Source organism: Gekko japonicus, unplaced genomic scaffold (assembly GCF_001447785.1).
Source record: "Gekko japonicus isolate JY-2015 unplaced genomic scaffold, Gekko_japonicus_V1.1 scaffold795, whole genome shotgun sequence".
NCBI lineage: Eukaryota > Metazoa > Chordata > Lepidosauria > Squamata > Gekkonidae > Gekko > Gekko japonicus.
The window spans coordinates 113155-126505 of NW_015171527.1; the positions used below are offsets into that span (position 1 = coordinate 113155).

The 13351-nt window shown below is 42.6% G+C and overlaps 1 protein-coding gene across 1 annotated transcript in view; it reads left to right on the forward strand.

The window, feature by feature from the left end:
- The window catches only part of CAMK2B (calcium/calmodulin-dependent protein kinase II beta), a 133938-nt gene that overhangs the window by 55037 nt on the left and 65550 nt on the right, over positions 1 to 13351 (forward strand). Inside the window, exon 6 of the mRNA XM_015419500.1 lies at positions 9475 to 9547. Within this exon, the coding sequence (XP_015274986.1) occupies positions 9475 to 9547 (73 nt within the window). The remainder of the gene's footprint in view (positions 1 to 9474; positions 9548 to 13351) is intronic.

Sequence of the window (13351 nt, forward strand, 5' to 3'; positions counted from 1 at the left end):
AGAAACTGCTCTTTTTCAAGAACAGCTCTTATCAGAACTACGGCTTGCCCAAGGTCATCCAGCCAGGTGCAAGTGGAGGAGTAGGGAATCAAACCCGGTTTTCCCAGATTAGAGTCCACGCACTTAACCTCTACACCAAACTGGGAGGTTAAAGAGTGATAAAAGGATGGCCGAACTGTCGCTTGGCTCCTTCTGCTCAAACCGCATCAACAACCAGCTGTCCTGCAGAGGGAGAGGGAGTGAGGACAAGGCTGTTTCGATCAGCCTGCCCAGCCAGCTGTCACCAGGAACCAGCCATCCTGCAGAAGGAGAGGGAGGAAGGCCTTTTTCCTTGATTAGCAGCCAGAACAACAGTTACCTAATGCTGCTCCTGTCTTGTCAGATGTGATCATAGTGTGGTCATATTCGTTTATAGTTGTAAGCCTCCTTGTGAGTTTTTTAATGGAGAGCACGGGATATAAGTAATCATGATAGATACATTCATTATTTATTCAAATCCATGTTAATGATGGCAAGGATTGAGAGAGTGGTGACGGCACGAGTTGTCAACAGGGCCGTTCTGTGCAGCATTTTGTCTTCCTCCGGGCATCATACATGTAACATTGCGTCTGGCTCTCAGGGCAGCTGCTGTAAGGTTATTGCTACACCTTCACAAGAAAAGCAGTCCACAGGTTAGCATCCCTCATGACAGTACTTAATGTGTATCTGAGAACCAGTGTACCACATTTGACAGATCCTCCACATGGTAGAGTGATGTTCTTTTTCCAGTGTGCACGTAGGATGATGTATGGAGCGGGGGCTCCATGTGGAGGCCTAATGCGTGTGGTGTTTCATGTCCCTTTTTGAAGGGCAAGTATTGAGTATCTGCATATATGTGGCGCTTGCTTTGCATGGTGTCGGAGATTCAAGGAGTGATGCACTCGTGTGTTTCCCTACTACGTGGACTGGAGTGATGGCTGGGGGTGTGTGTGAACCAAATCTTAAGTTCAGCCTCAGCAATTCCAGTGTAATGGACTAGATGCATGCTGAATTGCGATGTTCCTAAACTTGGATGGCAAGTTCTCTTTACATTCATAACCAGTGGGAAAGTGCCAACGCTGTTCTAGTGGTATGATTTCTTAATCACAGACCAGCATAGGAAGGAAAAGCTGTTTAATAGAGGAAAAGATGGTATAGACCAAATGAAGGGAGGAGTTATGACCTTGCATGCAAAAGGTCCCAGATTCAGCCCCTGGCATCTCTGCTCAAACGAACTCAGGTAAGAGGTGTTGGGGGAGATTTTTCCCTTGCCGAAGACCCCAGATAGTGGCTGCTGGTCAGAGTAGACAGGACTCCTCTAAATAGGTTGGGACTCAGTATCCACCAGCTTCATATCTTAAGTTTTTTAAAAATATTCTCAGACATTATTTCCTAGGATTGATCAAACATGTTATGAAAATTAGTGCCTTTTGTGGAAATGCCAAAACATCTTTGAAATCTCCTGTTGAGGAGTGCTGAGGTAGACAGAAGTTTAGAGAAATGTTTTTACTATTTCACATAGCTTCCATTACAATAAAGAGGTACATTATTTATGTTTATTCCTCAAGTGATCTTTTTGTCTTTTGGGTGACCATTCTTTTCCCATGGTAGAATTCTGTGGAGACAGATGAGCTGATGAAGGACAACAGGTGGGAGCTCAACATTTTCAGGATTCAAGAACTCCCTGTTGAGATCAGCTTGTTCATTTGCATCTTGGGGATAATGATTTTCAGTGCATCAGTGATGCACAGGATAGAACAGAGTAATCATGTGTTCTCAGGGATTCAAATCACTTATAGAGTACCTGAATGAGGGCAGTTTCATTTTTAGGTGGAGATTTAAAATTGCTGTGTATACCTCAAAATGTGAACGTAGCATCATCTATCTATCTATCTATCTATCTATCTATCTATCTATCTATCTATCTATCTATCTATCTATCTATCTATCTATCTATCTATCTATCTCATCTATCTCATCTATCTCATCTATCTCATCTATCATACAGGTATATTTATAAAGGAGCCAAGCTTGGCTATAGCTTCCTGGAAAGTGGTATGCTTGGCAGCAAATCTGCCTTACCGTTGTCACTACTTGGCTCAGACATAATGCCAAACCACAGATGGGCTTTATGGGAACGATCCTGGGGCTCATCAGCAACAAGGTTTATCATATGGCCAACAACTCTTTCAGCAATAGACCTTTTAGTTAGAACAAAATATACCAATTGTACAGGTTCACTTAGCAGACTTCTTTCAACATCCAGGCTATTTCCAGTTCCCCAGTGTCCAGGCTTACCCCTGGTTTAACCCCAATAAGCATGGTAGTGCCATGCCCCTCAATCCTGGGAAGTCTCTGTCCACTGTCCTGTGGATCCCACTGCTCACACCAAATGTTAGAAGCAAAGTTGCACCTGTATCCCTTCTGCCTTCTACTCCAGGGCTGGTCAAACCCTAGATCAGAGTTGTGGGCCTGGGCATTTGAATCCAACAGTGAACAGACAGAAAGCCACGAGCAAAGATTCTTTAAAATGAAATAATGCTTTATTGAAAGTACTTATGCATCCTAAGCTAGCTTCATTCACACACACACACTCACCCCGGAATTCAGGTTGGCCCCACTTGGTTGCTATGCAAGTTGACTGCTTGAGCAAGAAAGCTCTGATGAAGATGGAGGGTACACAAGCTGCTCAAGCAGGAGAGCGCTATTAATGACGGAAAGTGGAAATCTGCCTGCCCTGCCTCTGGCCCCACTGTTTGTTGGGCACATGATCTCATGGTCTCTGTAGGCTTCCTCTGCTGTTTCTTCACTTCTGTAGCCCCTTAGCCTTCAAAATGTGGATATGCCCAGCTCTTGCTCAGCACCTTGTTGATATCTTTGTTGCCCTTTGCCAGTCTCATCAGCTCTGTCTCTGCTTTTCACTTCCCTTCTCTCTCAACACCAGTTGGGGAGAGTTGAAGGAAGTGGCTAGCTGCATGGAGATGATCAAGCACATATCATGTGTTTCAGGATGGCACAGAACAGTCTGTTTCCGGGGGAGGGGGGGGTCCTTAATCTTCAGCCTAAATGTTACTTCTGCTTTTTCTTTTTGGAACACACATTTCCAACATGAACTTTCTATTTCTAAACATGACTTAAGAAATTTCAGGCTAAAGTTGATGAATACACAGAAAGAATTAAGTACAGTTGCAAATGCAGATTCTTGATCCTGCAGACATATGGGCATTTAGTGAAGGATTTCATGGCAACCAGTATTAGATATGGCATCTATATTCCATATTTGATGTACATCCTTTCCAGCAAGAAAAAGGGTAGCTAGTTGTTCTGCTGAACAGCCTGGTACCTACAGCCAAGAATGGAGCAATTATGTTATCTCTAACCTGAATTATTACTTTATCTCTAACCTGAATTATTATAACTCAAATTATTATAACACCTTTGTAATAATTACAAAACAACAGTGTATCTTTGTTGTCCCGGTACCGTAGGGACAAAGTGGATCATTTGAAGGTATCTACTTGTAAAGACTCACGGATTGATGATTGTAAAATGTTACAACCAGGGCTTTTTTTGTAGAAAAAGCCCAGCAGGAACTCATTAGCATAACAGGCCATACCCAACAGCAGAAACTCATTAGCCTATTAGGCCACACCCCTGACAGCACAGCTCATTAGCATATTAGGCCACGCCCCATGTTGCCAGAAGTGTGGTCATCCAGCCACACCCACCTTTTGCTTCTTATTCTGTTTACTTTGTTGTCAAAACCCTGGGCTTTTTTTGTAGCAGGAACTTCTTTGCATGTCAGGCCAATCCTAATGAGTTTCTGCTGTTAGCTGTCGCGTGGCCTATTATGCTAATGAGTTCCTGCTAGGCATGGCCAGCTCAGGAGCCAGCCGGAATGCCGTTCCTGTGCGTTCCTGCCCCAAAATAGCCCTGGTTACAACACATTACTGTAAAAGCTCTCCTATATTTTGGTACACTTGTGTTTTTTAAATAGCTTGCACATTTCTTGAGGAGTAGAAAGTTGAGATCCTTGATTAAAGGTAACCTACATGCCACAGTATGCATATTCTGATAATCTGTATTGCAGATTCTTTGCTTGACTGATGCCTGGGCCTGCCTTCTGCAGATTGTAAAACAGTAAAACTGGGGTAGAAAATCCAGCACTTTTAATTTCTTAGATTATAACTTTCTTCCATTTGCTCAGAAATACATCTCTCAATACTGAAAAGGCAAAAGTAGAGGATGGATCTTTATGGCAAATATCCAAATGTTTAGGGAAACAATCTTTGCAGTAACTGTTAATGAACATAATTCCACCTCGAGGCTCATAATATTTAGGGTGCCCCAAAAAACCTCTGAGGAATCAAGCTTGTATCCTCTCTATCTTTGGATTGTATCCAGTAAGCCAGATAGTTAAGCCATAAAGGCACCACTTTGGCAGGATAAAAATGTCTGCCTTTGACATAATAGGTTCTAGTAATTGCTCAAGCAGATTGTTCAGCATTGTGCATGTTGGAGGTGTGGAGACCCTGTTACCAGAAGAGTGAAATGCAGTGCCCAAATACTTATAGGACTAAACTTGTTCCAGCAGATGCCCACCCAGAGGCCAGTTAAATTTAACTCTGGTGTTTGAAAAGATGGTATCTTTAGTTTTGTTGTAATCAATTTCCAAGTGCTCTTTTTTGTATTACTTTGCGAATTCCTTATGTACATGTGAGAACCCAGTCTGGTTTGAGAAAGCATACATCAACATGCAGAAAAATATTAATTTTAGTTGTCAGCTGACTTGGGAGGATAAAATCAACTTTTTTTTTTTAGAATGGGGATCAGACTGTTTAAATAGAGATTAAACAGAAAAGGAACAAGTATGCACCTTTATTATACAGCTCAGGTAATGGGGATGGAATTAGTAAGGTGCCCTTTGTTAGAACACAGTGAACATCAACTGAGTTGTTTGAGTAAATACACCTTTTAAGGTGTAACAGTCTTCTTTCCAATGTAGATTTTGCAAGCTTCTTCCAGAGAAATTCCCTTGAAATTGAATCAAAACTTGACTTAAGATCATTAAAAGCTACAAACAGTTCCCATCCTACTGAATGTCTATATTTCTCTACTAGATGTGCTCATACCAGGTAGTGCTGTTGGGTAGAGCAGCCTGGGCTAAGCCTTGGGCTCATATATTCCATTATCCTTCTCCCTTGCCCCCTCGGCTGTTGTAACTTCTTCTGTCCCTTCCTAGTTTGTAGCAAACCATAGCTTCCATTTCATCCAAAGATGCAAACTGTGATTTGTGCTTTCCCTGCAAACCAAGACTATGAGTCATGGCTTGCTCATAGTTTTCAGTTCTGTTTTGCAAAAGTTTGTCGGTTTGCTGCACGTTGAGGGAACAGGTACATGCAGGACTGGGCACATTCACATCATCCCAAACTGTGATTTGCTGATCTGTCTGAACTGGGCCGTACTGTGTGGAATGGCCCTTTGAATGGAAAGAACTCTGTGGGACTTTTGACTTTGAGGGTGGCTTGGGCTGAGGGTAGTGAACCCAAAAAGTGTATTTCCCTCTACTGAAGTTGTGTTGCTGGCTACTCAACAACCTCCTCCCTAGCATATCTGTGAAACTGGTAGTGCTGTTCTATCACACTCACGATACCCAAAAATAGTCTCGGTCTCCCCAGTTGGCTCAGAGCAACTTTAAATTTTACCATCCAGGAGGGAAAGTTTTTTCTCTCTCTCTAAGCTTCTAAGCACCTATCCAAGCCCCTACTGGGCTATACTGACATTATGCTGTCCTGACTTCCTTAACATTTTCCCTTGCTGCCTCAATGCTGACAGAAGGCCAGCTCATACTCAGTTTTCTAGTCACTGGAAGTTTAATGAACGAATGTGTACTCATAACTTGCTGACTTCCAGTGCAATCCTAAGTAAAATTGAACCCTCCTAAGGGTTTCACTCTTCCTAGGACAGCTAGATTTGAGTCCAATAGTAGCCTAGAGACCAAAAAGGTTTTCAGGGTATTCTACGGTGTTGCTCTAAGGTGTTGCTGAACTCCAATCTATTTGTTCCACTGCAGACCAACACGGCTAACCCCTGAAACTATCTTCTTAGGACCACCCTGTCTGTCAGCCAGTTCCAGAGGCTTACATGTTAGGGTAAAGCAGTGGTTACTACACTATGGGTTAGGACCCAGAAGTGAGTATGACTGTCTTACAGGTGGATCACAAGGGCAGGAGTGGGGAGTAAGAACAGGATGAACTAGAAGAGGATGCTTGGAAAGGCTGGATGGCAAATGTTGGTTTCTGTCTGCATACTATGTGAAATGGCCATAAAACAGCCTATTAGTAAACAATAAACCTGAAAAATAAAATAGAAGCGAGTTTATGATTAACTAATCTGCAGTTCCTGTGTTCTTTGTTAGGGAAGGGGACAGTAGCATGTAATTATTTTGCAAATAGATTGGATCCTGAAAACTGCAGTAAGTTTAGAAATGAGTCGTACTTCAAAATGTTTGAGAGCCACTGAGGTAGAGACATATTGTTTTCACACATTATGTTTCCATAAGAGTTACTAGAAAACAGACTGTGGAAATAGGCAGGAGTCTTCAGTCTTTTCAAACCCAGGCCTCCCCCACCCCGTTCTCAGAAGATAGTCCAAGAAAGCCCCAGGTCTTTGTTTTCCAAGAATATGGATTGTTCTCATGAATTGTTATTAACAAGAATTGCCTAAGCAGTCTTCCCCACATTCACCACGGAACCTGTGGGACATGTATCAGCATGTAGAGGATCTCAGTTTTATGCTCTCTCTGTAGAATGGTGACTCGTAATCTTCTTAGTGAGGTACATTGTACATAATGCTCTTTCTCTGCCTGTACTGCGTTCCTGGAGAATAGAATTGCTGGAGGCAAATGTCATTCATGACATTTGTGTACCATTGTGCCGTATGCACCTATGTCTTCTTCTCACTGCCAGTAATGTAGTTCTTTCAGATCCATTACTAGAAGTCTCTCCTTCCCCTTCTGCACTTGCTTGACCAATGTCTGGTTTCTATGGAGAACTCTTAATAAAACAGATGATATTCAAGGAAGCAAACTATTTTGATGGGAAAGTCAAAAAAGGGCTGAGAGGCTGTTGCTATGTGCTCCCAGAAGTTTGGACTAGCAACCTAAAGCAGGTGGATGTGCTAGAAGACCTTTCTCAAGTAAATGTTTCCCTCTTTTGGCATTTGAGGGATTGAAGCCCCCTAACTTCTTTCAGAAGACAGTAAAGGCACAGCTGGGGCTCTGTAAATACAGAGCTTCATTAAAAGGGAAGCCAGTGTGGTGAGATGCTTAGGGTGCCAGGCTGGGATCTGGGAGTCCCAAGTTTGAATCCCCAGTCTGCCCTGAGGCTTGCAGGGTGACTTTGAGCCAGTCACACTTTCTCAACCTAATCTACCTCATAGGGCTGCTGCAAGGAAAAAATGGAGAAGGGAGAATTACACATGCAATTCAAAGCTCATTGGATGAAGAGCAAGATAAAAATGTAGTAATGATAATAATAATAATAGTCAAATAGAGTTAGAGTGCCTCTGGGAGAAGAAGGTTACCATTGTGCCAATTGTCACTGAAGCCCTTGGAATCCTGCAAAGATACATCTGCAGTTCCCAAGAACTTGGCTAGATCTCAAATCGCAGAACACCATCTACTGGTCAAATATCTGACTATGACACTTCATAATAATAATAGAGCCTAGCTTTAGGAGCTGCTACCAGTGTTGTCTGCTTCAATGGCTACATACGGTACTCAGGGTAGAAATGCATGACAGCTTTCTTGACTGTGCCAACAGCATTGTACCAAATGGAGAACAGTTTAACTGGATCCAGCCTATCTGCAAATGAATAGGGATGGGCACGAACCAAAAAAATGTTGTTTGTGTAGGTTTGTGGCCAAAGCATGAAACGAATTGAACTGGAAGGTTCATTTACAAACCGAACTGGTTTGTGGCCCCGCAAACCTCATTGAAAGGGACTGCAGTCCCTTTAAAGGAGGTTTGCAGAAAGCCCGAAAAACAGCTGAGCAGAAGGAAGCAGCCTGCTCCCCGCTGCTCAGCTATTTTGGACTTTCTTGTACAGGCCCTTTGAAGTTTAAAGGGACTGCACAAGAAAGCCCAAAACAGCTGAGCAGCAGGGAGCAAGGCAGCTTTTGTGGAGTATAGAAAGCAGGGGTTTAAAGGGACAGAGTTCCTTTAAACCCTTGACTTCTGCTCTATCCATGAACCACCACAAACTGCTTTAAAAGTTCATGGAAATTTGTGACTGTAGACCTTTCGCAAACCAGGATCAGGGCAAAATCGACTACAAATTTTGCTTTGTAGTTTGGTTTTGCCCATTCCTACGAATGAACAATTTGTGGCAAGGGGAGAAGATGGATTACTTCAAGGACTCTTTGGTTATGTCTGACCTTCGTTTCTTAGTATATTCATTTAGGAAATACACACCTGTATGTTAACAAGATTTCCCAATGCTTCAGAAGGACAAAGAACTATCATATCTCACAGTGCACTACAACCAACAGCGTCCTCCTTAGTTCTGTGTAGCCTAATGGGGCTATAAGGATTCCAAGACACAGAGGAGCTCCAAGTGTTACTTCTCATCCTGGGGGGGGGGGGGACTGGTGCTGTTGTGTTCCTTTTTGAACTTCTTAAAGGTGGCATTGCTGAAGCAGAGTTTAATGGTTTTCTTGCCTTCCTTGTGAGAATAGGAATAAAGGGGCAGTCTCAAAAGAAGTACATCACTTTTTAGTTGGGCTTAGGGTTGTCACCTTCCCCATGGGGGAGAAGTAACCTACCAGCTGCTGCACCCGACAATTCATTTAAATGTGTGCCAATTTAAAAATGCCTATGGATGCACTGAACCTAATGGAAAACAAGCATATGAACAAAATATGCAGTCATGTGAATGTAAAGCTTGGTCAGTCCCCTTTAGCAAAACAAGGTTGGGAGACCTTCTCCAGGTAAGGAGCCCTTGAACAGGGTAGAAGACATTACTGAGGGAGAGAGAAGAGATCACTGATCTCCCAAGTGATTCTGTTATTTTCCCTGTCCTTAGCACAGCATCCACACTGGTGATGATCACCCACCCCATCTGCTTTTGCATTTGTGATTTGACTCAGGATTTCAGTCAGCTTTGAATTTTTCCTCTTATGGGGGGGGAGGTAACTCCCCCTTTTAAAATTCTATTCTCACTTTTCTAGGGTTTGTGTCTGTATCTTGGGGTTTCTCCTTTTGCAGTTAGCATAAGAGATGAGAGGGAGTCAGATTCCTTTATTTTTCCATTCTCCTTTTCCTCCTTTTCCTGTTCCTTCTCCTCCTCCTCCTCCTCTTCCCTTTCCTTATTTTCCCCCCATTATTCCCCCCCACCAGCCTGTGTGGTTGTTACCACTCACCGTGAACTAACACGCCCCCTGGTGTTTGCATGCAGTCATTGCATCCAGCAGATCCTGGAGGCTGTTCTCCATTGCCACCAAATGGGGGTCGTCCACAGAGACCTCAAGGTGAGTTTTCTTCCCCACTGCTCTGTCCGTCTGTCCGTCTTTGTATCTTTGCATGTGTTTTTTTCCTGAAAAAGAAGTGAATCAGTTCTGAGTTGTTCAGATCAAATTTCCTTAAAATCCCAATGTAGGGTCTTCTGGGAAACAGGCCAATGTAAAACCAGCAGTGTTTGAACTGGGACATTCCATAGACAGCCCAGTCAGAAATCAGCTTAATGATACCAGCATCTGTATTATACTTAATGATACCAGCATCTGTATTTTGCTGTGATTCTATCTCTGGCACAGCTGACCAATGGGGAGCCATAGCCCAATACACTTGGTCAAACCTGCCAATCCACAAAGAAGAAATTGTCCATCTTCTAGCCCCCTTTGGAGGTAATTGTGGAACCTGAGGCACTCACAGACTTTATACAGTTTATTGCACAGTTGTGATCACGGAACCGGTGCTTACCACAGTCTTGCAGAGTTGAACTTCTGGGCTTTTGTAGAGGTGGTTATTTGGGTGGAAGGGAGGGGGGAGTTTGCCTGGGCTTTGTTGCCACTCAGTGGTAAAATCACAAACTGCACCTTAATTTAAAGCCAGAAGTGAGGTAGAGTGCTTAGAGATATGGAGCAGAGTAATCACACTCAAGAGGTCATCCAGAAGGTTCTAATTTCAGGGAACTGGAAAGCTGTTTTATGGGGTCCTGATCCCAGCACTGTGCATCAGTGCTCACCAGTCCTTGCCAATCCACATGACCAAGAAGAGCCAGAGCAGATATAGCGTGCGCTGCATTATCTCCATATCTGGCTTCTTTTGCTTGTTGTGGCATTTACTGGGATGGTTCTTATGTTTCTAGCCACATGCTATTACAAAAACAAACGAACAAAAAAACAGACCCTCAGGACCTTCTGGATGAACCCTAAAGTAAAGGATATTCCCCTTCATAGTGGACTTTGGTTTCTTTCAAGTGGGCTTTGAATGCAGCTGGGACCTAGCAGTTCCATCCTTCCTAGAAGCAAGGAAGGCATTTTTTCTGCCTCTTCAAGTGGTATCAACCATTCCTAGTACTGTTATTCCCATGCCATCCATAATCCCAAGTTTATGTCACTCATTTTGGCACCTGAATGCTTTGGGGCTGCCCCACAACATCAGAGAAGAACCCAATCTCTATAACAAAACCATTTTGCTTTTGCATGCTGCATGGTGAAGTGTAGCCCACCCGCCCCTTTGGCAAATCTGAGCTGATTTCTGGGCAGCTGTCAGGTGACAGTCCAGGGGGAACATGGTGCTAGGGCTTGAGGCAGCAGAATTGCTATGCTTTCAATAAACAACTCATTATTCAGTCCCCCCCCCCAACTGCTCCCTGCCTTTTCCACTTTCCTTTAGCCATTCCTCTTCCCACCCTCAACCATTTCCAGCATTTTCCTCCTCCATTGGTGGGTGTGTGAGCAAAGGCTCCCCATGAGCAGTGTCGCCCATAGATGAAGTGGATGTAATTTCTCTGCAGATGTTTGCATGCATTATGTCTAGTTCAAATGTGCGCAAATTACTCGTTTTCTGTCACTTACTGTATTGGATTCTTGTTATCTGTTTGTTTGTTCTCTGTTTGGCCTCTTTACAACACTTGTTTAGTAGGCCCAGAGTAATTGAATATTATAAAGAGGATCTGTTTGACAAGTGTTATGAACACTCATCCATAAGTTAAGGTATAGCAGTGCCCACGTTTGTCAGAGTGGCAGCGGGATAAAGGGGAACCTTATGATGACAATTCTGTGTTTGTATGTGCAAGATGTACTTAAAAGCTGCTTTCTGGGGGGAAAAAATGTGGTGTTTCTGTTGGCATTTACAAGGATTCCGGGCTTCCCCTCTCACTCCACCTCCACTGTAATTGCTGATATATTCTCCCTTTGGGCTGAAAAATATGAATTTGAACCAAAGGTAAACATTTTAAAGCTCAAAAATTGCAACAACAAAGCTCTGATAGTTTAACCTTCTGCTTAACAAAGACAATGCCTGGTTATTTTGTGCATCTGACTAATGAGTAGGCTCATTTTGGGCTAGAATAACACTCAAGTCCCAGCACTTTATCTGAATCACTTACATAGCTAATGGCCTTGCTTTCACAATTGCCAAATGAAGTTTTACATAAAGATCTGAAATCTGACAGAGGCAAGATCAGGAACAATTTGTACGTAAAAATGTCCCCAGAGCCTTGGACAATGTTACTGAAGCAGCAAGGCCCATTTTGCTATGTGTTCCACAGTGTGATATTCTTGAAATGGCTTATGCAAGCCTCCTGCATATGGCAGTATGCTGGTAGTAACAATGTTTGGGGAACTTGGCTCTCAATAATAGAATTTTCTTCTAGGAGATGTTGAACCAAAGTGTTGGAATGTTAAACATGAGTTCTCCTGCTTAGTCTAGCCCTCAGATAATGTTCTGTTTGCATACCTAGATTTGTGTCATTTGAAACTGAGCTCCTGCTGTTCCAGAACTCTTGCCCTTAGTATTTTTATATAATCAATAGTGGTGCTCAGCTACCTGTGATAGATGGCATGAAATATCCCTCATTTAAATAAATAAATGTAAACATGATTTAATTTTGTACTGGCCCTTTGGTACAAAATATATATTCTGCTTGGTCAGCACATCTACTGATGGGTGCTGATCTGATATTTGCAATCAAATGAAACCTTTGATTTAGATTTGGTACTTCTTTTTGTTACCAAATTAAGATAGACTATTATACAGATTATAAATGTGGGTTTTTATGTGGCATTATGTCATGCACAGACACATGGGGTGGGAGGAAGCAACCTCAGTAATTCTAAGTGCATTTTCTTTGTACAACTTCTATACTGTTCATACCTGAGGAAAAGGCAGTCTTTCTCCACTAGTATTTACAGAAAAGAAGTTGAGAAATGATTTTACATAGTGATTAATGATTTTGAACCTCAGATCATTCAGCATTTTCATAGCATTAACTGTTATTTAAAAAGCAGTCTTCAGAAACTGTGTAGAGGTAATTAGGTCAATGTCATCCTGTACATAGGAGTAAATGGGCCCTATATTGGTACAAGTAATCACTGAATTGCCTTCTAGGTGTGAAATCCCCCAGTGTCAAACAAGCAGAATTAGATGGCACAGCTTGCACACAATGAACATGTTGATTCATTTCCCAGCCTCTTGGAAAGATGGATTAATAAGTAAGTGGGTAAATTAAGACAAAAGAGTACTTCTGCATATCACAGATTTGGCCACCAAAAGTGGTGCTGTTCTGTGAGCTTGATTATTCAATGGTAGTTGGCCATTAATATTGATTGGGTAGTATAAGTGGGTATTGGTAGAGGCAGTGGGCATAGTTCCTGACGCTGACCTTATCTGAAGTATTAAATTACCTCACAGAGCTGTGCTGAGCATACTCTTAGTCAGTCCTCGAGATCTGATAGGGGTGGAGATGACCTTCCAGGTGTTTGGGGCCTAGGCTGCTTCGGGTTTTTAGGTCATGATCTGCACTTTACATTATGGAACACCAAAGACGGTCTCTGAGACAGTTTGTACACATGGAATTGCTGTATACTAGCACATAGAGACCTGTTTTGAGTGTGTTACATATTACAAATTTTAAATAATAAAAAAATTGTGTGCCAAACATAGTCTCGTCTACATCCAATGAGCCTCATAGGGTGCATTCTTTCTTACCGGTATCCTCAATATCTGGAATCCTAAACATGAAGGTGGTGGAATTGCTTTACTGTATGTGAGAGAGGATTGTGGTTAGTCTCAGTTTTATTTAAAATGGGGCCAGCTGTGGTATGGAT